We start from the raw sequence: 25,590 nt of genomic DNA on the forward strand, positions 1-25,590 counted from the left end.
TCTTTGTTAGGTAGCAAGGACTTATTAATACACACACACAAACATGATAAACAATTGGAAAAAGGAATAAAAAAAAATTCATTTTGATTACGGTAGCACCAAAACTTATTCAAGAATTAATTTAATTAAAATATATGCCCAAGTTTCAATATGGTTTAGGGTCCCTCAAGGGTCTATTAAGATTGGGGTCTTACTGTTGTTTTGGGGGGACAGTAGCACTTTGGGGAGGTGGGACCTTCCAAGAGGCCAAGCTGACCAATGCTTCTCATGGTCTCCTTGAGAAGGTCTTAGGGCTGTCCAGCACTCCTCCCTCTTCCCTGCTCCTGGCTTGAGAAGCAGTGGCTTTGACAATGCTCTGGCTTTGTGATGTAGCTCAGAACTAAGCTTTTGCCGACACTGCTGTGGAACTCCCCAAACCACATGCTAAGTAAACCACTCATTCTTCATGTCGACTATCAGGCATTTCATTTTTCCCACCTATCCATCTATCTGTCTATGTATTCATTTGTTTGTCTTGGATTTTTTTTTCCTTTTCTGAGACAAGGTTTCTCTATGCAGCCTTGGCTGTCCTGGAACTCCCTCTGTAGACCAGGCTGGATTTAGACTCAGAGGTCCGCCTGCCTTTGCTTCCCAAGTGCTGGGATTAAAGTCGTGCGCCACCACTACCCGGCATTTTTATGCATTTTTTTCTGGTTATTTATTTTTAAGAGAGAGTCTCTCCATGTACCCCTGGCTGGCCTGGGACTCACAGAGTCTGCCTATCTCGGCCTTTTGAGTGTTGGAATTGGAGGGGTTAGCCACTATGCCTGACCTGGTATTTCATTGTAGTGATGAAAAACTGATTAATGCTGTATGTAAAACTACAAAACATCACCCCAACACTTCAGTGAATATGTATGCTCAAGTCAAGAAGAGGGTCACTTGCTATGAATCTGGTGTTTACACCAACCTGGTTGATCTTGTTTGCTTGTTCTGTTTTGTGACAAGGTCTCATGTAGCCCAGGCTGCCTTGAACTCCTTAGTGCTTAGTACCAAGGATATAGATAAACACGACACCCAGCTTCAGTTTTACTCTTTTTAAGTACTAACACTCAAATAATGCCGATAATTACTAGTCATTTCGTTAATTGTTATCATGGTCTGTAGCATTTACCATGCGATGTCCTGAGAAAGCTGCAGAAATAGCAAGGTAGGCCAACCAAGTACTGCTGGTCTAAACACTAACCTTAGCTCTGGGCTGAAGACCCACCCCACCCATACACCTACCTACTTGGCTCTGAAATGTCTTCCTTAGCATCATCTACATCTTCTGCCACCCTGTGACTAACCAGGCAGATCACAGTAGATACCATGTTCCTGATTGGTGTTTAGCGTAGAAACAATCTTTCTAGAAAATTTCTAAATCTCCTTCTGTTGGCCAAGAATGCCTGGGCGAGCCCAGGCATCTCTGAGAGCAGAGAGGAACTCGTATGGGCCCTTACTACCTGTTTCTTTTCCTGGGACCCTTTTTCCTAGCTTCCCTACATGCACACGCACACGCACACATGCACACATGCACACACACACACACACACACACACACATGCACACATACACACACGCACGCGCGCACAGACACACGCACGCACAGACACACACACGCACACACACACATGCACACATACACACACGCACAGACACACACGCGCACACACAGAACTAGTGCCTGTTATGTGGTCCTGGAGAGCAAACCCCTTCAGTTGGCCCTCGGTCTGTTCTTTGCAGCATGCTCATGTCCGAGCTGTCGTATGAGCATAACATGACTTGGAGCAACTTTTATCTCAGAGGGTGTGCTCAAAGCCTCAGACTCGCCAAGGTCACCTGTGGGCCTTGTTCACAGGGCGGCACCTCTCCCTTTCCAGCTCTGGCCAGGGGAGGGGGATGGACCACGCGACAGGAAACGGACTCGCAGCTCCGCCTCTGGCCCTGCGGCGCCAGCTCACCCCCAGGCTCCTTTCATGTGGTAGGCAGTCTTCAGAGCAGCAGCTCCTGCCCCCTCGGAGGCTGCTTCAAAGACAAACCTGGCTTCCAAGGGCTTTATTGCCTCCCACTGCGTTACATAAAGTTGTCTCCATAGGTGGTGATACTACAAGAAGATACTTGTTCACAGTTTCAGAAGCTCTAGAGACAGCCTTTGGGCAGCTTCATTCTAGAACAGTAGTTCTCAACCTGTGGGTCACGACCCCTTCAGGGGGGGTTGAAGGACTCTTTCACAGGGGTCTCCAAAGACCATCCTGCATATCAGATACTTATGTTATGATTCATAACAGTAGCAAAATTACAGTTCTGAAGTAGCGACACAATCACCTTATGGTTGGGGTCACCACAACATGAGGAGCTGAACAGAAGGCTCTCAGCATGAGGGAAGCTGAGGACCACTGTTCTAGAAGCTTTCTGCCCCTCGCTAGAAATATTTAGAAACGTCATGGTCTGCTTTGCCTAACAACTGACATGAGGATGGGAGAGAAACTCTGCACTGGCCCTCCCGGCCAAGGCACACCACCTCCCCTGTCTCCACAGAGCGAACCGAGGCTTGGCTGAACACAGGTCGGCTTTGACAAGCTTAAGTGTGCTCGCTACAAGTAAATCCCCTCGGTCATATTGACGGACAGAGTGAGAAGGAAAATATTGTTCGTTCTACTTCCCTGTGCTGGGGTACACACCTGCTGTAGGTTATTAACTTTTTTTTTTTACTCTTTTTTTTTTTTTCCCAGAGCTGAGGATCGAACCCAGGGCCTTGAGCTTGCTAGGCAAGCACTCTACCACTGAGCTAAATCCCCAACCCTGGTTATTAACTTTTAAGGATTCCTGCTCAGTGGTGAGGGCCTGCGGTCAAGCCTAACAACCTGAGTTCAATCCCCAGAACCCACATGGGAAAAAGAAAACTGACGCCGACAAGCTGTCTCCCTTAACACACACATACCACACACACACCATACAACATACCACACACACACACCATACAACATACCACACACACACATACACACACACCATACAACATACCACACACACACATACACACACACCATACAACATACCCACACCACACACCACCATACAACATACCACACACACACCATACAACATACCACACACACACCATACAACATACCACACACACACCATACAACATACCACACACACACCATACAACATACCACACACACACCATACAACATACCACACACACCATACAACATACCACACACACCCATACACATACCACACACACACCATACAACATACCACACACACACCATACAACATACCACACACACACACCATACAACATACCACACACACACCATACAACATACCACACACACACACCATACAACATACCACACACACACACCATACAACATACCACACACACACACCATACATACCACACCACCACACACCATACAACATACCACACACACACACCATACAACATACCACACACACCACCACACACATAACACACAACCCCCACACACACACCATACACACACACACTACACCCCCCCCCACACACACACACACACACATACCACACAAACACCATACAACATAACACACACACACACACCATACAACATAACACACACACATACCACACACATACACACCACACCACACACACACACACACACACACACACCACACACATACACATACACACACACCACACACACACACACACACCATACAACATAACACACACACATACCACACACATACACACCACACCACACACACACACACACACCACACACACACACACACACACACCACACACACACACACACACACACACACACACCACACACACACACTAAATTGACAAGATCCTGGCTAGGTAGGACAAAGGGCACACACAATGCCATGATGAGTGGCAGCACTTTAGAGGTTTCTTTTAACATTCTGTGTCCTTCTGGAAGATGGACAACGGTGTTCTACACAGACCATTTAGGAAGCACTAGGGTGGTGCCAGCTACCTGAAGGGCTGCACTGGCTTCCCATATTCCAATTAGCACTCCAGTTCTCCACATCTGACGAGCTAGGCAGCCGAAAGCAAAGCTCTGTTTAGGTCACTTCCACATGTTGTTGTAAGGGTCCTGCACTGACCTCCTTCTTCCTGGCCTCCTCTACATGACCTTTCACCCATGCAATGTTTGATCCCCATGCAATATTGTCTTACTAACTTCCCTCCAATGCATGGCTAACTTGGCTTGTCTTCTGTGTTTCAACTTAAATTTTATTTTATTTAAAAAATATTTAGGGGGATGGAGATTAAGTGATTAAGACCAATTGTTGCTTTTGTAGAGGACCCAGTTCAATTTCCAACACCCATATGTAAGTCCAGTTCCAAGGCATCTGACACCCTCTTCTGGCCCCCATGGGCACCAGACACACAGGTGGCATGTAGACATATATGCAGGCAAAACTTACATCCATGTAAAATTAAAATTAAAAAAAAGAGTCACTTTATTTCCACCTTGTGGGTCCTGAGGTAGGAGCTTAGGTCATGAGGTCTGATAGCAAGTCCCTTTGCTGAGCCAACTGCTCATCCCTGCCATTACTTTTTTATTTTAATTTCATCCATGTGTCATAAGAATGTACATTTTGTACTATTAAACATTGTGCCTCTCTTGCTCTCCATCATGCTTTTTTAGTTTTATTTTATTATTCTATGTGTGTGCCTGGTGCCCACAAGGGCAAAAGAGGACATTGGATCCTCTGGGACTTGGGTTACAGATGTTGTGAGCTGCCATGTGGGTGCTGGGAATCAAACTCAGGTCCTCTGCAAAAGCAGCTCCAGCTCCTCATCAAAATATCTTGCCAAAAATGTAACAATAATTACTAAATAAAAAACGATTTAATAGAAAATCAAGGTTGAATAAATACACTCTAATGTGTGCACCTTTACAAAGTGGCATTTTGTTAGCCCCTTTTTTTTTTTGAAAAAAACTGAAGCTCTCTAACATTTAAGGAGCAGGATGGGAATGTTGAGCACAGTTTAACAGGCATTCAAGCTTAGAAACTTCAAAGAAAATGCTTATTAGCAGTTGTTTGAGGCAGGGTTTCACTGTGAACAGAGGTTTCCTCTGACCTGATCCTCCTGCTTCCTTTTCCCACAAACCAGGACTACAGGACAGAAGTACAACACAGCCCAGGCTGGCCTTGAACCCACAGCAGTCCTCCTGCTCCAGCTTTTCTTCTTTCTTCTTTTTTTTTTTTTTTTTTTTTTGAGACAAGGTTTCTCTGTGTAGTTTTAGTGCCTGTCCGCCTGTCCTAGATCTTGCTCTGTGGAACCAGGCTGGCCTTGAACTCAAAGAGATCTGTCTGGCTCTGCCTCCCAAGTGGTGGGATTAAAGGCATGCACCACCACCACCACCACCACCACCCAGCCCATGTCCTAGCTTTTCAAGTATTGTGATTATAGACTTGAGTTACCATACCTAGCTCCATGAAAATCATCTCAATAGCCACTTCATAAACCCAGGTCAAGAGCATAGCACATTGTGAAATGAACATATGAAATGTCCAACATGACTGAATCTGCAGGAGTCTAGATCATCCCAGTCACCGTCATTTCCAATAAGTGTTGAGTCTTTGCTTCATGACTTGATATGTATGTTCAGACACAGGAATTTAAAAATTTTTATATTTCTTTTGTTTAATTTTAGTATAATATATCTGAACTATTATCTTAAGTCATTTGCTTATGTCCTAATTAATTTCCATCTTCAAGCTTTACTATGGCATAATCGACATATAAAACCTGTATATATTCAAGGCTTAACATGTTTTTAAAAATCTTAATTTGTATTTCTGTGTGTGTGTTATATGTGTGTCTTCATGAGTTTATATGTAACACTTGTGTACAGGTGCTGCAGAGGCCAGAGGGCATTATATCCCTAGAGCTGAAGCGACATATAGCTGTGAGCTGCTCGATATATGTGCTAAGAATGGAACCTGGGTCCTCACAAAGAGCAGAGAGTACTCTAACTACTAAGCCATCTATACGGACTATACATGTACAGTAGCCAAACACCACCTCCATCGGCTCACATAGCCACCTTTTTGTGTGTGTACATGGTAAGAACATGTAAGATCTGCTGCCAGGAAATCTCAAAAGTGTGACACATTGCACTCAACTATTGACTGAGGGATTCTTAATCTCCTCCCTCAGGTTTAGAAGAGCCTCCAGGTCACAGCTCTTCAGCTGCAAACTAACACCCTACTTCTCTTCTACCTAACCACCCTGGCATTCTCCACAGAGGAGAACACCAATCTCCAAGGTGCCAGCTTCATGCCAAAGCCAGTTCCACATCTACAGCATGAATCCAACATGGTTGATCCCTTAACCAACTAGTTGTCTCCAATTCAGTCTTCTAGCCCCTTTTGAAAACAGAGGACTAATTAGAGGACACATGGGTTACATTGTTCTGTGGGCTCCTGAAAAAATACCTGGAGGATGAAAATGCCTCTTGTGCTGGGTGTGGAGGCCCAGGGGGTGATGGTCGGGGAGTCAGGGCAGGGGTATGGAGACCAGACTGGCCACACAGCAAGACCTTGCTTCTAAAAGTCTTTTGTTGTCTTTGGAGTTTCAGCTGATCTAGAAGGGTCTCTGTATTATTTGTATTGACTTACGTATTCTTTTAAAACATTTAAAATTACATTTTTAAATTATTTATTGTATGTGGGAGCATATAACATACAATGCACATGAGGAGGTCATAGGATAATTTGCAGAAGTTAGTTCTCTCCTTCCACCATGAGGGTCCTGAGAATCAAACTCAGGTCCTTAGGCTTGGCAGCAGGCTCATTAACCAACTAGTCATCTCATTAACTGTCTGTCTGTCTGTCTGTCTGTCTATCCTTCTTTACTCTTTTTCCTCTTTTCTCTGCTTTCTCTTTGTCATTCATTCTCTCTCTCCCCCTTCCTTCCTTCCTTCCTTCCTTCCTTCCTCCCTCCCTCCCTTCCTCCCTCCCTCCCTCCCTTCCTTCCTTCCTCCCTTCCTTCCTTTCTCTTTCTCTCCTTCTTTCCTTCCTTCTTCTTTCTCTCTCTCTCTTTCTTTCTTTCTTTTCTTTCTTTCTCTCTCTGTCTCTCTCTCTCTTTCTTTCTTCATAAAGGGTTTCACTATATAGTCCCAAATGACCTGGAACTCTCTTTGTAGGCCAGGTTGACCTCAAAATCACAAGGCCCTGCCTGCTCTTGACTGGTGGGATTAAAGGCATGCTTCACTGTGCACATCCCTAAATCTATATTCTATTCTCAAGAAGTTGGGGCTCTGGAAATACTGGCTTCACATTTCTGCCCCCATCTCTCAACATGCCCACTGACCACTACAGTTGTGCCCTCTCTGTCTCATTATCCTTGGCCTTTGTTCACAGACAATCCCCAACTGTCTTCTAGACATTGGCATTTGCTAGTCCTCCTCTCTGAGAACTCCTATCCCTCTCTACTGTTCTAATTCTAGTTACAATTCATCTTAAATGTCAACTGCTCTTTCCTCACAAAGCAGATGTGGTGCTTGTCCTCTCTGGGCTAATCCTAAAGTTTATTAAACTTCAATAGCTCACTGGGTGGTGGTGTCGCACGCCTTTAATCCCAGCACTCGGGAGGCAGAGGCAGGCTGATCTCTGTGAGTTTGAGGCCAGCCTGGTCTACAGAGTGAGTTCTATGACATCTGGGTCTACACAGAGCAACCTTGTTTTGAAAAACAAAACCAAAAACCACACTAAAACAAAACCAAAAATCCCCAAGCAAACAAACAAATAAAAAACCTTCTATAGCTGTCATGGTTAATTTAATACTGATCATCGACTTGATAGGATCTTCACCCAGGAGACAAGCCTCTGGGCATACCTGTAAGAGATTACCTAGATCAGGTTAGCTCTGGCTAAGCCTGTGGAGGATTATTTTACTAGGTTAATGGAGGTGGGAACACCAGCCTAAAAGCAGGTGACAGCCCCTTTCCCTGACTTGGGTCACAGACTGGAGAAACAGAAGAAACGATGCTGAAGAGGAGCAGTCATCTCTTTTCTGCTTCATGCAGTGGATACAACATGGCCAAGATCTTGCCTCTAGGACTTCCACACCCCTAACTGTCAGCCAACATAAACCTTTCTCCCTTAAGCTGCTTTCGTCAGGACATTCTATTGCGGCAACAGAAAAAGTAACTAAGACAGAACCCATGCTATGCAATGATACTGCAGTCCCAGATCTCCTGTCTGCTGTGCAAGGGCTCAAAGTCTACACACTCAGTCATCCGTTGGCCATGTCCTAGGGTTCACAGGTCAGGTGAAGTATGGGCACCACCGCTGTGAATGGGGGAAACGGAGACACCGAAGGCAGGGGTGCTGTGGGATGTTCTGTATGTCAAATGTGTTGCTCTGATTGGTTAATAGATAAAACACTGATTGGCCAGTAGCCAGGCAGGAAGTATAGGTGGGACAAGCAGAGAAGAGAATTCTGGGAAGTAGAAGGCTGAGGCAGAGAGATGCTGCCAGCCACCATGATGAGAAGCAACATGTTAAGATACCAGTAAGCCACAAGCCACGTGGCAACTTACAGATTAACAGAAATGGGTTGATTTAAGATATAAGAATAGTTAGCAAGAAGCCTGACATGGCCATACAGTTTATAAGCAATATAAGTCTCTGTGTGTTTACTTGGTTGGGTCTGAGTGGCGTCTGTGGGACTGGTAGGTGAGAGATTTGTCCTGACTGCGGACCAGATAGGCCCAGGAAAACTCTAGCTACACAGGGAGTTCCTTGGCTAGCACCACACAGCCTGGGAAACAGACACCTCAGTGTTCTCTTGGCATTTGACAGAAGTTCAGACACATCTACTTACCTTTGCAAAGTACTTGGCAGCTCTGTGAACCCACATACGGCATTCTATCAGATAAGACAACTTTATTTCTTCCAACAACCCTCTAAACATCCAGCTGTACCCCAACTAGGGACATTTCATCTTTCCTTCCAGTTAACTTCAGATCACCAAAGTTTTATTTGAAAACACCTTCAGATCTCCCACTAAGTGTATTTACCTGGGTAGCTGCTGAAGGAGTGCCGGCTGCTTTTGGTGTCTTTGTCCTTTATGCTGAAGTCCCAGTGTTTGTAGATCCTGAGCATGGCTGCATATGTGTACCAGCTCGAGTGGGCAAAGTAGATGTCCTCAAATCCAGGAAGGACCTGCAGGCAAAAATCGCAGTTAGTGTTGTAGGCGCATAGTAACTGGGTGCATAACACATGTGGGTGGCCCTCAGGGATTGTGCCAACTCATATTTATGGTGCTCTCTTCTTAAAAATAATTACATTTGTTTACTTGTGTGAGCATGTGTGTGGATTCCTATGGATTTGAGGGTGCTGTGGTGTGCATGTGGAGGTCAGAGGACAGTTTGTGGAATCAGTTCTCTCCTTCCGGGTCTCAGGGATTGAACTCAGGCCATCAGGCTTGGGGCAAGAGCCTTCACCTGCTGAGCAATCTCTTCCACTATTATTGCTTTCTTTGTTGTTGGAAAATATGGCCAAAGAGTCCAACATTAACATTTAATGTCTGAGACACAGACTGTCCTTCAAAACAGAAGAATCTGGAAGGTAGGAATGGTACATGTATCCAGCACAGGCAGAACTGTGGAAGAAGTAGGCAATATCGTGTCCCATTCCCCCATCCAGGTGCCTGCTGGTTCTTTACTACCACAGAGGGTCTATGCAGTGGTCCATAACCAGCCAGGGAGCAGGGTGGGGGGAGGTTTGCTATATATGGGCGACAGACATATGGAAAAAGTGGGTTCAAAGTATATGCAAACAAAAAGTCTATGTGGGGAAGAAGATAAGGAGATCTGGGTCTCACCTTAATAAGAGCAGAGCAGTGGCCCATATCCCATCTCTTAAACACCTTCATGCTGTCGTCTTTTGTGGGAGATAGCGAGGGGATGAGGTCCAGCAGGTCGCCAACGGCATTCAGAAACTGAACTTGGGACATCGTCAAGGGCTGTGAAAGGACACACAATATCACTGAGCCCTGACTGGTGACGTGTCATCTTTATGCATGTAGTACCCAAGGAGGCCAGAAGAGGGCACAAGATCTTCTAAGAACTGGAGTCACATACATGTTATGAACCCAACTGGGGGTGGAGGGAATTGAACCTGAGTTCTGTGCAAGAGCAGCCAGTGCTCTTAACTGCTGAGCCGTCTCTTCAGAGCCCTAGGCTTTTTTTTATTCTTGGTTTTTCGAGACAGGGTTTCTCTGTAGCTTTGGAGCCTGTCCTGGACTAGCTCTGTAGACCAGGCTGGCCTCGAACTCACAGAGATCCACCTGCCTCTGTGCTGGGATTACAGGGGTGTGCCACCACCGCCCAGAGGGTTTTATTTTAAATGTTTAAATTATATTTTATATTTTTGTATAGGAGGAATGGAAGGTGTGTGTGTGTGTGTGTGTGTGTGTGTGTGTGTGTGTGTGTGCGCACATGCCACCCTGCACATATGGAGACCAGGTGACAATTTGTAGGATTTGGTTCTCTTCTTTCACTATGTTTACATAGTGATTGCACCCAGATCAGGCTTGACAACAAGATACCTTACCCCTAACTCCCTCACTAGACTTATTTATTCTTGATCAGAAAAAAAAAATCTGTCTGTCTATCTATCTATCTATCTATCTATCTATCTATCTATCTATTTCTGTCTATCTATCTACCATCTACCCACCTACCTGTCATATGTATGTCTCTACCCTTCCATCCATCCTTGTCTTCCTATGTAGAAGGCAGCATGTAAGAAGCACACTCTTTATCTTACTTTCTTTTATACTTGGTGTCAACCCCTGAGGCTGTCCCCAAACAGATTTGTCAGAGCTCCTTCCTTTGCACGTTGGTCCTCTTAGCATTTGGATAGTTTGAATCTGATTCCTGACCTGTAATGAGCAGCTTCGCACACCCACCTTGTTGCATATTTGCCAGTGTGTCCTTGGGATAACACTAGAAGGGGGCTGCTGGGTCAGGGGCACGAGTGCCTGGTTTTCATACAAACTACACCAGTTCTGACCAGTGTTTGGGACAATGTCCTCTTTTCTTACAGCCTCATCAGCACCAGACTGCTGCGGAACTTTTTATCAGGATGGTTTCACATTTCCTTCCGGCCTCCCCTGCCCTTCCTTTTTCCTTTCCTTCTCTCTTTCCTATGCAGTGTCCTAGTTAGGGTCCCTGTTGCTGTGATGCAACACCATGACCAAAGCAACTTAGGGAGAAAAGCACTTATGTGGCTTACACTTTCACATCACAGTCCATCACTGAAGGAAGTCAAGGCAGGAACCCACACAGGGCAGGAACCTGGAGGCAGGAGCTGATACAGAAGCCATGGAGGGCACGGCTTACTGGTTTGTTTCCCATGGCTTGCTCAGCCTGCTTTCTTTTAGAACCCAGGAAAACCAACCCAGAGATGGCATCACCCACAATGGGCTGAACCCTCTGCCATCAATCACTAGTCAAGAAAATGCCCTACAGGCTTGCCTACAGCCAGATCTTATGCAGGCATTTTTCAGTAAAGGCCCCTGTCTCTCAGATGACTCTAGCCTGCGTCAAGTTGACATGAAACCAGCCAGCACATAAAGTGTCTCATGTAGCCCAGGCTGGCCTCAGATTCCCTCAGCAACTGAAGATGGCTGTCTGGTTTCATTTCTGTTGATGTGATACAATGTCTGACAAGATGTGACTGAGGGAAGGAAAGGATCTGCTTGGCTTACACATCCAGGTTCCGGTCCATCATGTCAGGGAGGTCAAGACACATCCAAGCCAAGAGGAAGAGAATGCATCCTTGCTGTGTACTTGGTACTCAGCCAGCGTTCTCTCCTCATCTACAGTCCAGGGCACAGCCCATCCCATGGTGCCCCCACATTAAGGGTGCATTACCCATCTCAGTTAACCATCAAAAGTCAACCTGACCTAGACAATCCCTCAAGAGTCTCTTCCCTGATGATTCTTAGTTGGGTTGACAGTTAAAACAAACCAGCACATGGCCTTGAACTTCTGATCCCCCTACTTCCACACCCCAAGGGCTTGAGTTTCAGGTGTGAGCCACCATGCCCAGCTTTTAAGTTGTATTTCTAATTTATGAGCAAGGGTAGTCTCCTATGATTAAGGATTATGAACATCATTTTGGTGAGCTTTTTCAAATATTTTGCCCTATGTATACACATAAAGATCTACACACACACACACACACACACACCACATATTACCCCAAGGGAACAAAATATCCATAACTTTCAGGACTGTCAGCTGCCTCAAGGTTTCTTAGTTTCCTTCCAGAAGGAATACACATAGTTTTGCACATTGATGTGTTTATCACTGGGTGTGGCAATCAGAATTTATATACTAAGACATTTTTGCCTTAATGAGATGGTAATCTAAAACACTAAAACTCCTGTCAAGTTGGCTTAAAAGGCCTGCACATCTGTAACTCGCCCTTTGATGTCAGCCTGAGCTGTGTATAGAGAAGACTGGAACAACAGAAACAAGCTGCTTTGCACCAACACTTCGTGTTGGGCAGTTAGACATCACAGTATGACAGACAGAGCGGTGCTTGTCGGGGAGGAATGCATATTCTATCCCACTTTGATCGGCTACTAACTTGGAATGCTTTTTTTGCTTTGTTGAGATAGAGTCTCACTATGTAGCCCAGGCTAGCTTGGAAGTAACTAAGTAGCCCAGGTTGACCATGAACTCTTGATATTTGGCTTGTTTGTTTTGTTAGTTGGATTTATTTAAATGGATTTCTGCAGAAAGGACAATTAGGTGAGGAAATTTTATTTTATGTTTTGTTTATAGATTAGTGATAGAACCCAGAACATGCATCTAGCCATATCCCTAACCTTGGCTTTAAAAATCCTTTTTCATCGTTCAGACCACACACATTCCGAGGCACCTTGGGGAAGTTTTACCTTTACGTTTTCCACTGTAGCTCTTTTCAGGGCTCCGACATACAGCCCGTCCAGCTGTGCCACAACATAGCCGGTGTGTCTCCAAAACGGGTCATCCGTCTGTTCTTTGATGTTTTTCCGAGTCCACGTATCTTGCTTACTGGGGGAGAAATTAGATCTGACCACAGATCTCAATGGTGACTCACTCAAAGCCAAATCAAACCAGGAGTCTAGAGGTCACCTACCCACACATGCTGGTATAATTAAATTCTAAATTTCAGTACACACGTCAAATGTTTCTAATTTCACCCTAGGATGTTGACTTGTTCATAGCTTCCTGGGAGCCCTATCCAGCATGTGAAAGCCAAGTGCAGACTGTCACCATACAGCCCTTAAAGCAACTGCTTCAGCAATAAAGACAGGCAGGTTAACTTCACTTTTGTGTGGAGAAGAATTGAACGGACAACGGGAGACAAGGCTCTGAGGACAAGGCTGTTTAAACATGGTTTTGCTTGTCTCACATCTCTCTATCCCTTCTCAGTTTGTTATTGGTATCTGCCTCAACATTTCTGTTCTAGCATTCTCAGAAAAAAAAGATTATTTTTTAATTTATGCAGTATGATTATTTTGCCTGCCAATAAGTCTGTGAGCCATGTGCATGTAGTGCCTGTGGAGGCCAGAAGAGGGCGCTGAATCCCCGGGAACTGGAGTTAGAGATTGTTGTGAGCCACCACGTGGGTTCTGGAAACAGAATGCAGGTCCTCTACAAGAGCAGCGAGGGCTCTTAACTGTGGAGCCATCTCTCCAGGCCACAGATGATTTATTTTAACAGTTCTTTCATTTTCACTTCTTGTAGTTCTCCGTTCTTTCTATGGAATGATTTAATGGTCTGACATAATTTTTCACACAGAAAGCTATTTCTGGTTTGTTTAGGGTGTCTCTGCTAAGACAATCCAGTGCACACCTTGGGATCCAGCCTCATAGTTTGGCTTCTTAGCCTTTCACGAATGGGATGTTTAATGTGTGATTCAGCAGGCCACACAAGAACCTTTGTGTCCTCAGGTGACTCTCCTGTCATGCCATCGATTTGATTATATTTAAAATTTATTTTCCAGAAAATTTAATTAAAATGGAAATACCCCCTAGAAAGCATTAGGAGTCTGACTTTAGAATTGGGTACATGAGTAATCTCTATACTCTGGAGGCTGAGGCAGGGGGATCATGAATTTGAGGTAAGTCTGGGCTATACAGTAAGACCCTGTATGGTCTCCCCACCTTCCAGGCTAGGGATTTAGATATTCCCTAACACCCAGCTAGAGTTAACTGCTGGGTGCACGACCAAGAAACACCTCAAAGAAAGAGGAGAAGGGATGCCTAGAAAGAAAGTGAGGGACACTGCGTGGGAGGCTTCCGGGATATGGCTTAGTCTGTTTGCCCTGACATGACTTCTAGCTGTCTTGTCTATTAGTAATGTAATGTTCAAGCTGACCCTGAAAGAGCTGAGCTTGCTAGCAACAGGTTTTACTGTTATAGAAAATGTGACCCACTCCAGGCTCTGCTGAAGAGACAGAATGGGAACTTGGCAAGGGCAGGGTTGCAAGGCAGCCCTGGTGATGAGGACAGGAAGCTTTTATACATACTCCATGAAGTTCTTCACTTTGTCCATGATGGAAGGGTCCTTGATCAGCTGTGGGTACAGGTTTGTGAAGTGGTCATACATGTGTCTGAAACAAAACACATTACACTCCAGTTTCTATCAGTTTTCACGGCTGCAATAACTTGCTGTTCCATCTAATTGGAATGTACACCACTTGCAAACCTCCACCATCATTCTTTAAAATTTAAATTAAACAAATGCATAACTTAAAATTGAGAAACACTTCCAGGAGCTAGAGAGATGGTTCAGCAGCTAAGGGCACTTACTCACTGCTCTCCCAAAGGACCTGAGTTTGGTTCCCGGCACACAACATAGATGCCAGGTGTGGTGGCATGTGAACATAACTCCAGTGATGGGATGATGCAGAGAGATGGATGCTGGGGGCTTGCTGACCAGCCAGCTCAGTGACCGGTGAAATGATGAGCTCCAGGATCAGCGAAGAGACCTTGCCTTAAAAAATAAGGCAGTGGGACTGGAGAGATGGCTCAGTGGTCGAGTGCATATGCATCATGTAGAGGACCTGAGTTCAATTCCCAGCAACCACATCAGGAAGCTTACAACTACCTATAACTCCAGCACCAAAGAATCCAACATGTCTCTGTCTCCTTGTGTGTACACATGCACACGTGCGCATACACACAAACACACGCCACCATACGTCGACTGCGGTCTGTGGTTTCAATGTGCATTGTCCACCAGTAGCTCCTCTTGGACAGTGCTATTTGGGGACACTGAAATCTTTTGGACATGCAACCTAGAAGTCAGAGGTAGAACTGTGAGACTGGGGCTAGAGAATTCTGGGTCATCCTACTGGAGTCCTGTGCTTTCGGACTCTGGACGTTGTGTAACCACCTGCACATGCTCCTGCTGATAACAGCCACAAGCTACTCCTGTGGCCTTACCTATTCTGCCATGATGGGCTCTACTCCCCAAACCATGAACCCTCAGTAAATCTTCCCTCCTTTAAAGTTGCCTCCTGCAAGTGTTTTATACCAGTAATGGGACAGTCACTAATACCGCTCCCTCCTGTCAGGCTCCCCCACATGTCACACCACTTCCATGGGCCCAAATGACCAGGGGTTAAACCCTCTGACACCCGGAGCCCAGCAAGCCTTTCCCCTTACAGCTGCTCACCTTAAGTGTCTTGTCACAGATGGGAAACTAATCGAGAACCCTGGGTGAGGGTGTTGATGATTTGAATTGGTTTCTCAGGGCAACAGATTTAGGGGTTCCTAGTCCAAGACGTCCCTACACATCTCAATGAGTTTCAGGAGATAACCAAAAGTTCCTTATGGCCTTGAGTGAAGTGAGAAGACACTGAAGACCATAGACCTGGCAGGCATAGGGGATGCCTATTGAAATCTCAGGTAGCAATGGTTACACAGATTCAGACTATGGAGAGTGCGCAGGTCTTGTCATATATCAGATGATTTTTAAAAAGAGAAAGAAGCCGGGCAGTGGTGGCACACGCCTATAATCCCAGCACTCGGGAGGCAGAGGCAGGTGGATCTCTGTGAGTTTGAGGCCAGCCTGGTCTACAGAGCTAGTCCAGAACAGGCTCCAAAGCTACAGAGAAACCCTGTCTCGAAAAACAAACAAAACAAAACAACAACAACAACAAAAAAGCGAAAGAATAAAGGATTGTTCTATTGTGGTGGATGCTGGGGGATGGCACAACACAACCATTGACTAAACCTCTTCCTCCCTACAAGATCCATCAGTAACATAGACCCATTCTGGGGGGTCACTGGTCGGTGGAGGTGGGGAGAAGTATGGATTGATTATTTTAAAATCTTACCTTATTTGGGTTATGTAGAAGTGACTTCTCTAAGACTTTTGTCTGGAGGAAGGAGATTCAGACCACAGAGAAGTCAGGATTTTGCTTATAGAATCTAGCCCAGGATAATGGAGTCAAACTTTGAATCTTGAATACTGAATTCAAAGTCTTTGTTTTTCCATGTTATATATATATATATTGAGCTGGGGATCAAACCCAGGACATTGCGCTTGCTAGGCGAGCACTCTACCACTGAGCTAAATCCCCAACCCCTCCGTGTTATATTCTTATGTGCTCATATAATTTTTGTGGGTTGGAGAGATGGCTCAGTGGCTAAGAGTGTTTGTTTGCTGCTGAGTGTGTCAGCACCCATGGGGTGGCTCACAACCATCAGTAACCCCAGTTGTAGAGGATCTGATGCTCCCTTTTGACCTCCATGGGCACCAGACACACACAGTGCATACACATCCATGCAGGCAAAACGTTCTTGAACAAAATAAGATAAATACAGAACAAGTTTTACAAGTGCATGAGTTTTTGAGCTGCAAGCTCTCCTACAAACATGGTGAGTGTTCCTAGAACACCAAGCCCTCTAAGTAACACAGTACAGGAGGCACAAGGGGCCTCTCTGTCTGGGGAAAGTGGCATTGGGATCAGAAGCCAAGCGGCTGCCATGGACAGACAAAACCTGTTTTCTGGAAAAGGAGTCACCTGTAGATCTGCGAGAATGCTGGGTAGTAAGGATGCAAGCATTTTTGAACTGGGAGGTGCTAAGAGACAGGGCTAACTGTCTAAGCTGGTTCTGTTACTAAAACAATGAAACCACAAGGTTGCTTTTGATGTTGTTGTTAGAAGTCTGGCAAGATGGCTCAGCCAATAAAAGTGCTTGTTCTGCAAAGCCCCACGACTCAGATAAAGGTGGAAGGAGAGAATTGACTCCTGAAAGTTGACTTCTGACAGCTACAGGTGCATCATGGCAAGCACCCTCTCCTCTCCCCACCACGTTTTACACACACACTCACTCTCTCTCTCTCTCATCACACACACACTCACTAAATTAAACAATATTTTAAAGGTATATAAAATATACTTTATATACAAATTTAATTTTTTAAAAGAAAAAGTAAACTGTGGACTTTGATATACAATGCTCACTTAAGCAAGGAAACAAAAATACTGGGTATTTTGCTCACAGTCTCCATCCCTGCACCTTAAATGAACTAGGGTTCAGCTCTTTGCACATTTCACTGTCAATAGCAACACTACGTCTCAAGTGAAGAAAGTTCTGTGGATTCTGCTCCAGAGAGCATCTGTGGAGACATGTTGGCTGTCAAACATCCTACAACCCTCAGAAACACTCACACCCCAAATGTCAGTATTTCAACACAGAGAAATCCCGAAGCAGAGGTATGTCAATCTTGACTTGGAGATGGTTGCTAAGGAGACCTACATACCAGGAGACAGATGGAAATACAGAAAGACAGCTGAGATACAATTACTAAACTATTGTTTGTTTATTTTGTTGAGGCTTTATTTTTAAATTTTTTTTTATCATATTCTTGTGTGTGTGTGTGTGTGTGTGTGTGTGTGTGTGTAGGGCCTGAGAATATCAGGAGAGAACATCAGATCCTAGGGATTGAGAGCCACTCTGGTCCTTGGGAAGAGCAGTACATACTTTTTAATTTCTGAGCCATCTTTCCAGCCCTAAGACTAGATTTATTTATTTCTTGTTCTGACATTCAAACAGGGAAGAAATATATTAGGTGAGCAGTGGAGCTATGAAGCTATCTGTGATACATTCAAGGACACAGTGTGTGTGTGTGTGTGTGTGTGTGTGTGTGTGTGTGTGTGTGTACACGTGCATGCATGAACATGGATAACCATGATTTCTGCACCTCAGGCACTTTCCACCTTGTTTTTGAGACAGTGTTTTCCTTTGACTTGGAACTCACCAAGCAGGCTGAGCTGGCTGGCCAGTGAGCCCAGAGACATGCCTGTCTCTGCCTCCCGGGAGTGTCATCACGCTATTCTGTCACGTGGGTTGTAGGATCAAGCTTAGGTCCTCATGCGGGCAAAGACAAGCCCTTTACAGGCTAAGCCAAGCCCCAAGGACATAGACTTTGAATTCTGAGTTCAAAGCTTGCTCCTACAGTTGCTAACGACTAAAGCGAGATTGCTGACTTCTCCGTGGTTCCGTGTCTCATGCAGCAGAGCTGGCACTAGCATGAACTTTGTGGATCTCTCAAGCTTAGCTTCAGGTCCTGCTGTGTTCCTCCTAAGTGGGCTAACACTTGTTCACTCTACGTGTCCTGTCATACGCGTTCAGATGTGGAAAATCTCGAAGACACTTGACCACCCATCTTTTTGCCTCATGTCCATATCACATCATTTAGCACTTGTCAAGCATTGAATCCTACTCTTCTGTTTGTCTGGCTCTCCTGGGCCAGGGACCAGACAGGGTGCTTAGTATTTTCCACAGTAGTTAACCTATATGCATGTGTTTGCACAAATGGACAAACTCTGATTGAACAGCCTGGTTTCCGATCTGGAGTCCTATGGTGCTGGCTAGTTTTATGTCAACTTGACACAAATTAGAGTTATTTGAAAGGAGGAACCTCAACTGGGAAAATGCCTCATAAGATCTGGTTGTAGGGCATTTTCTTAGTTTGTGATTGATAGGGGAGGGCCCAGACTATTGTGGGTGGGCTGGTGGTCCTGGGTTCTATAAGAAAGCAGGCTGAGCAAGCCATGGAGAGCAAGCCAGTAAGCAGCACCCCTCCATGGTCTCTGCATCAGCTCTTGCCTTCAGATTCCTGCCCTGCCTGAGTTCCTGTCCTAACTTCCTTTGATGATGAACTACAATGTGGAAGTGTAAACTTTTTGGTCATGGTCTTTCATCCCAGCAATAGAGACCCTAACTAAGACACCTACTTACTGGCTTTCTAACTTTCAACTACCTAAAACATTCTCTGTGCCCAGGTTTTCATGTTCCTAGTGTGTGGACACCAGTGAACACAGAATTAGTACAGACAGAAGAGTTAGCACAAAGGTTCTCTGAACACTCTGGGGCACTAGTTGGCTCGCAGCTAGCTGGCAGTGACCACTGTCGTGCGTCTCAGGATTGTCATCCTGTCTTCTATTGTCAACGTCCTCACTAAGCTCCAAATATCTACAAGTTGATAGTTCCTTAGATATTTTTGAGGGTGGGGCTCTAGCTTAATTTTTGCCTTTGCTTATAGACCTGACCTGAAAGCATATTCAGTTTCTAACATCAACAGGAGCAAGCCAGGCATGTGGGAGAAATCCTCAAGGCATTTCTTGACAGTATCCAAACACAAGAGATGGACTGTTGGCTTCTTCTGTTGGGACCATGGTGCTGGCAAACTTTAGCAGCCTGAGTAATGCTGTGTCAACATGTTAAACACTGTCCACCAAAGAATGCCCTTGTGCCCATCTCTGTCTCTCTGTCTGAGCAACAAAACAGGTGTGTAGTGTTGAATCCACTCCTTCCATGTAACACAGAGGAGAAGGCTTCAGAAGCTGCCTCAGACACCCCATTTTTTTAAGCTACTTTAGTTAAACAACTAGAAGGAGCATCCTAGGGCCCCACATCCTCTTTCCCCTTTCTTCCCAGAAAGGTTTCAATGCCTCCTTTTATCAATAACCCATCCAAGACCACTTAACTTTAGATAATCAGGAAGACATCAGAGACTGAATTTACAACTCTTGGGGAGCCACCCAATCAAGTTCAAAAACAAAGCAAGAAACTCGGCATGGCTGGGACTACAACCTGCTGTGTTATATGGAAATGCATGCTCTTTCTGACTCATCAACTACAACAACGGGATTCAATTAAACCTAATGAGCATATAACTAACAGCTGGGGCAGAAGCGCCAAGCCAGGTGTCTGGGTGCATAAATGTGGTTAAGACAGGAACCCTACTTTGAAGCTCCCACAGATGGAGGAGGAGAGAGATGGAGCTGTAAGTCAGTGGGGATACAATCCTAAGAAACTTTATCAAGAAGACATCGCTGGAGGATGGGGAGATGGCCTGGTGGTTAGGGCTCTTTCCTGTTCTTGCAAAGGACTTGAGTTTGGTGCCCTGCACGCACATCAGGTGGCTCACAACCACCTACAATTCCAATTCTGGGGGAATCTGATGCCCTCTTCTGGCCAAGTGTGGGTCTGAAGCATGCACAGTCACTATGAAAGTGGGTTTGTGCTGAGATTCCAGCCTGCGTCTGCCTTTCAGTAAACAGGACGACAGATCTTGAGGGGCAGTTCCTTTGGATATGGGTTCCCTGGAACTGTGCATAATATGCTCACAGAACTCTCACAGGTCACTTGTAGCAACCACCATGCCCACATCATCCCACTTGGGAGGCAGGGGCAAGTGAATCTCTGTGAGTTTGAGGCCAACCTGGGTTACAGAACAAGTTCCAAAATAGCCAGGGCTACATGAGACCCTTTCACAATTAAAAAAAAAAAAAAAAAAAAGACCCAAACAAACAAAAACAACAAAGCAAAACAAAAACACAGAGTCAAAACATGAGAATTTACTTCAAAAAACAAAATAAAGCTGATCAATTAAAAAAAAAAAAAAGAAATCATAGTCATTAAATCATAGCTGCTTTTTTAAAAATAAAATTAAACAGCTGGGCACAGTGGTTCATGCCTTTAAGCCCAGCACTCACTCGAGAAGTAGAGGCAGGCAGATCTCTGTGAGCCAAAGGCCAGCTAGTGAGTTCAGGACAGCCAGAGCTACAGAGTGAGATGCTGTTTCAAAAACAAAACAAAACAACAAAACAAACAAAAAACCCAGAGGGACAAAAAAATTAATGTAATGTTTACTACAGACGTGCTTTTAATGGATTTTTTTGGTGGTAGTGGGGCAAATGAATAAAGTTATTCAAAGATAAATGCTTAATATCTAGAATGGAGGTACAGAGCTGGTGAGGTGGCGCAGCAGGTAGAGACATTTGCCAGCAAGCCTGACAACCTGAGTTTGATTCCCACAGTAGGAGAGAACTAAGCATCACAGAGTGTCTTCTAGCCTCCACATGCATGCCATGATACACACACACACACACACACACACACACACACACACACACACACACAGAGAGAGAGAGAGAGAGAGAGAGAGAGAGAGAGAGAGAGAGAGAGAGAAGTATTGAAAAACCCATGCCCTAATGCTAACCCACCCCCAGTGTCTGCAGTGAGATGTTGCAACATGAGAATGACATCACACACCCAGTCAGAAGCCTGTCAAACCCCATGGGCTCTCTCCAACAGTGGGTCTCGGTGGAAACACCCAAGGAAGATGCCTTTATCCTTAGCATGTCCCCCAGACCCAAGCTGCTCCCCCAGAACTCACTTTCCCTCAGTGCCTCTCTACATGTCGCTGAGACTTAACCTTATCCGTTCATCGTCAAACGATTCCAGTCTGAACTATGTCTCCAAACTTGCAACTCAGTTGAATAACACAAGGACAACTCATTGGAGAAGGAAGTGTAAACAGAGTTGAGTAGAACCTAGACGTTGGATTTACACATATAATATAGCTTTAACCATGTTTTAAAAGTATTTCCAAGGGATTGGGGATGGCTCAGTGGTTAAGCACGCAGAGGACCTGGGTTCAGTTCCCAGCATGCACATGGCAATTCCAGTTATAGAGGCTCTTGATGCTCTCTTCCAGTCTCCACATGTACTGCGCACACATGGCGCACTTACATCTAAATAATAAAAGAGGAGCCAGGGTTCAGAACTGACACCATTCAGGAGGTTAAGATCCGTATTTAACTCATCACAATGAGCGTCTAATAGCCCCCAGAAGGTTAGATAAAACTGTACCTAACTAGGTCACAGGGAATAAAAGAAGCAAGCCAAGCTGGAAAGACAGTTTTATATCAAATGTGATGAGACTGAGCAAGATGCAACTTTGCTCCCTTTAAAGGTTTTTCTCTGTAAAGTAATTCTCCAGCACTCAGGAGGTTGAGGCAGGAGGATCACTGCATCTTTGAGGTCAGCCTGGGTTGCTTAATGAATCCCAGGTGTCTTAATTAGGGTTTCTATTGCTGTGATGGAACACCATGAGCAAAAAGAAAATGGGGGAGGGAAGGGTTTATGCAGCTTACACTTCCCCATGGCTGTTCATCATTGAAGGAAGTCAGGACAGGAACTCCAGCAGGGCAGGAAACTGGGAGCAGGAACTGATACAGAAGCCATGGAGAGGGCTGCTTACTCTGCCCTCCCTGGGTTTTTATAGAACCCAGGCCTGCCAGCTCAGGGATAGCTCCACCCACCACAGGCTGAGCCCTCCCCCTGATCACTAATTGAGTGGATCTCCTGGAGGCATTTCCTCAGCTGAAGCTCCTTCCTCTCTAATGACTCTAGTCAGTGTGCCCAGTCTACCGGGCCAGTCATAGCTATAAGTGAGGTGGAATGAGACCCTGTTTCAAGCAAACAAAGTGGACCGGGACACGGCTTAGTTGGTAGCTTGATGTTGGTAGAGTACTGGAGCTCTGGTTAAGATCTCAGCACAGCAGGAAACTGGGCATGGTGGTCCACGCTTATAATCTCAGCACTTGGGAGGTGGAGACAGGAAGGTCAGAAGTTTAAGGTCATTCTTAACTTCATGAGTTCAAGACCAGCCTGGGATACATGAGACACTACTTCAAACTCCAGAAAAGCTTAACGATGGTGATTGGATTATCAGATATGTCCTTGTTGTCTTTATAAAACGAGGTGGAGACGCCAGGATTGAATAACAATAGACTTAGGAGAAATAGTTACCGTCTACTCATTAAGATTTCCATTTAAACCTCTTGGTCTACTAGGAAGTATTGTTTCAAAATGGAAGAAAATAAATGCTCTTACATTTTCTTAATTTAAACAATCTCCATTATGTTTTCATTCCTCCATTCATTGACGATGTAAGGAAGTGAGTGTGTCATGGTATATGGAGGAAGTCAGAGGTTACCTAAGGAGAGTTGTCCTTTCGTCTTGTGGTCCCTGGGATTGAACTCAGGCTGTCAGGCTTGGCGGCAATTGCCTCTACCCACTGAACCATTTCTTGACCCCTTACATATTACATTTAATAAATCCTCCGTTTTGTCCTCTCAGGACGTCATCCCACATCTTATCTGCTCTCTACCCAATGGCAAATGACTAGTAGAATGGCATAATGTTTCAAAAATGGTTTCATAAGAAAGAATTGGTGGCTGAGAAGATGGCTGCTGGTAAAGTGCCTGTCACATAGGCATGAGGACCCTGAGAACAAACATGGAAAGCTGAGGTCAGCCTGGTCTACACAGTGAGCTCCAGGACAGCCAGAGCTGTTACACAAAAAACCACTATTTCAAAAAACAAAACAAACAAACAAACAAAAAAGTGGAAGATGTCAGGAAAGAAGTGTTATGAGAATGAATGGGTGCTTTGAGTCTTTTAGGCAGGTATGATTATGGGTAAAGTGGGATGCTGAGTGCACCCCGCTACCTTCCATTCCTAACACAGCCCACCAGGGTCCAGGAGCCATCGCTGGATGAAGCAAAGGGATGGTGTACTTACAGAGCAGTGAGGTAGCCCTCCAGGTAGCCAGCCAGAAACATGATGATGGAATTGCTCAGGACCTGAGAGCCATACCCAGCTTTAATCTCCAGGATGCCCCAGCCTGTGGTTCTAATGGAGTCATTGTAGTAGCCGTAGGCATCCCCACTCTTGTCCAGTACATTCTTGATTTCCACTGTCTTCGAATCAGGTAGCCAGTATGCGGTTGCATAGTAGACTCCTGTAGGAAAAGGGAGCCGTGAGGGATGCCACTCAACCATGGCCTGTGCCTTCCCCCGTGTGGCCAAAATTCCAGTGTTTGTTTTTAAAGGTTTTGTCCTATAGGCTGGAAACCTGGCTCGGTCAGTGAAGAGCTTGCCAAGCAAGCGTAAGGACCTAAATTTGATCTCTGGCACCAAGTAAAAGCCAGGTGTGGTGACGTGTGTGTAATCCCAGTGCTGGGAGGCAGATACCATTGGCTCCCAGAGGTCACTGGATAGTCTAGCCTCAGTCCAGTAAGAAACGGGTCTTGAAAATAAATAAATGAAAAAGGTAGACAGCATTCCAAGGAACACTTGAGGCTGACCTCAGGCTTTACACACACACACACACACACACACACACACACACACACACACGAGAGAGAGAGAGAGAGAGAGAGAGAGAGAGAGAGAGAGAGAGAGAGGAGACAGAGAGAGAGAGACAGACAGAGACAGAGACAGAGACAGAGACAGAGACAGAGACAGACAGATTTCCATTTTAAGCCAGGCATGGTGACACATGCCTACCTGTCATCCCAGTTTTTGGACAGCTGAAGCAGGAGGACCTCAGGTTTGAGTACAGCTCAGTGAGATCCTGTCCCAAAATAAACACTTTTAAAAAACTTTAAAAATAAACTCGTCAGTTCATCCTCTTGATCCTACTTTCTATCCGGGTGTCTAGCTGGAACATCACTGGTCCAAGCACTTCAGGACTCAAAACCCTACATCCAGCTCTCCATCCTGCCAGGAACTGGGTCAGCCCTTCTGATGCACACCTGCCACTTCTTCCTCCTGCTAATCCCTCTCTTGTTAACAGGCCAACAGTGTGGAAATGGTTACTGAGGATTCAGGAAACTGTCCCGCCTCACAGGGGCCACTGTCCCCACTCCTTGACACCTAACCCTACATGGCGAACCGCTCCAATCCAGAGACAGTTTCTTCCATCAGATATAGTACCTGGCACATAGTAGGTGCTCGGTAAATAACTGTGGAAGGAGTCCAGCATGGTGGTGTACAACTGTGTAATGGTAAATGTTAACAGTCAAGCTGACAGAATCTAGAATCATGTGGGAGATGGGTCTTTGAGCATGCCTGTGGGGGATTTTCATGACTTCATGAACTGGGGTAGGAAGACCCACCCACTGTGGGTGGCACCATCCCCTGGCTAGGGTTCTGGACTAGATAAGAATCACCATGCACACTGAACTGGAAGATAAACAGGGTCACAGGAAGAAGGGGTTTTTGTTGTGCTGTTGTTTGAGGCACAGACTCACTATATAGCTCATGCTGGACTAGAACTCACTACCCTCCTGCCTGAAACTCCCATTTGCTGGAATTGCAAATATATGTCATCAGACCTAAGCAGAAGGCCTTTCTGCAAAAGGT

The 25,590-nt window shown here is 45.3% G+C and overlaps 1 protein-coding gene across 1 annotated transcript in view; it reads right to left on the reverse strand.

Annotated features, from left to right (window-relative positions):
- Plbd1 (phospholipase B domain containing 1) overlaps positions 1-25,590 on the reverse strand; it is a 56,477-nt gene that overhangs the window by 23,607 nt on the left and 7,280 nt on the right. Inside the window, exons 2-6 of the mRNA XM_036182426.1 lie at positions 23,966-24,185; positions 14,602-14,685; positions 12,983-13,121; positions 9,896-10,036; positions 9,090-9,234 (exon numbers count right to left, since the gene is read on the reverse strand). Coding sequence (XP_036038319.1) covers positions 9,090-9,234; positions 9,896-10,036; positions 12,983-13,121; positions 14,602-14,685; positions 23,966-24,185 — 729 coding nt within the window. The remainder of the gene's footprint in view (positions 1-9,089; positions 9,235-9,895; positions 10,037-12,982; positions 13,122-14,601; positions 14,686-23,965; positions 24,186-25,590) is intronic.

The sequence above is a fragment of the Onychomys torridus genome, chromosome 3 (assembly GCF_903995425.1).
Source record: "Onychomys torridus chromosome 3, mOncTor1.1, whole genome shotgun sequence".
Lineage (NCBI taxonomy): Eukaryota > Metazoa > Chordata > Mammalia > Rodentia > Cricetidae > Onychomys > Onychomys torridus.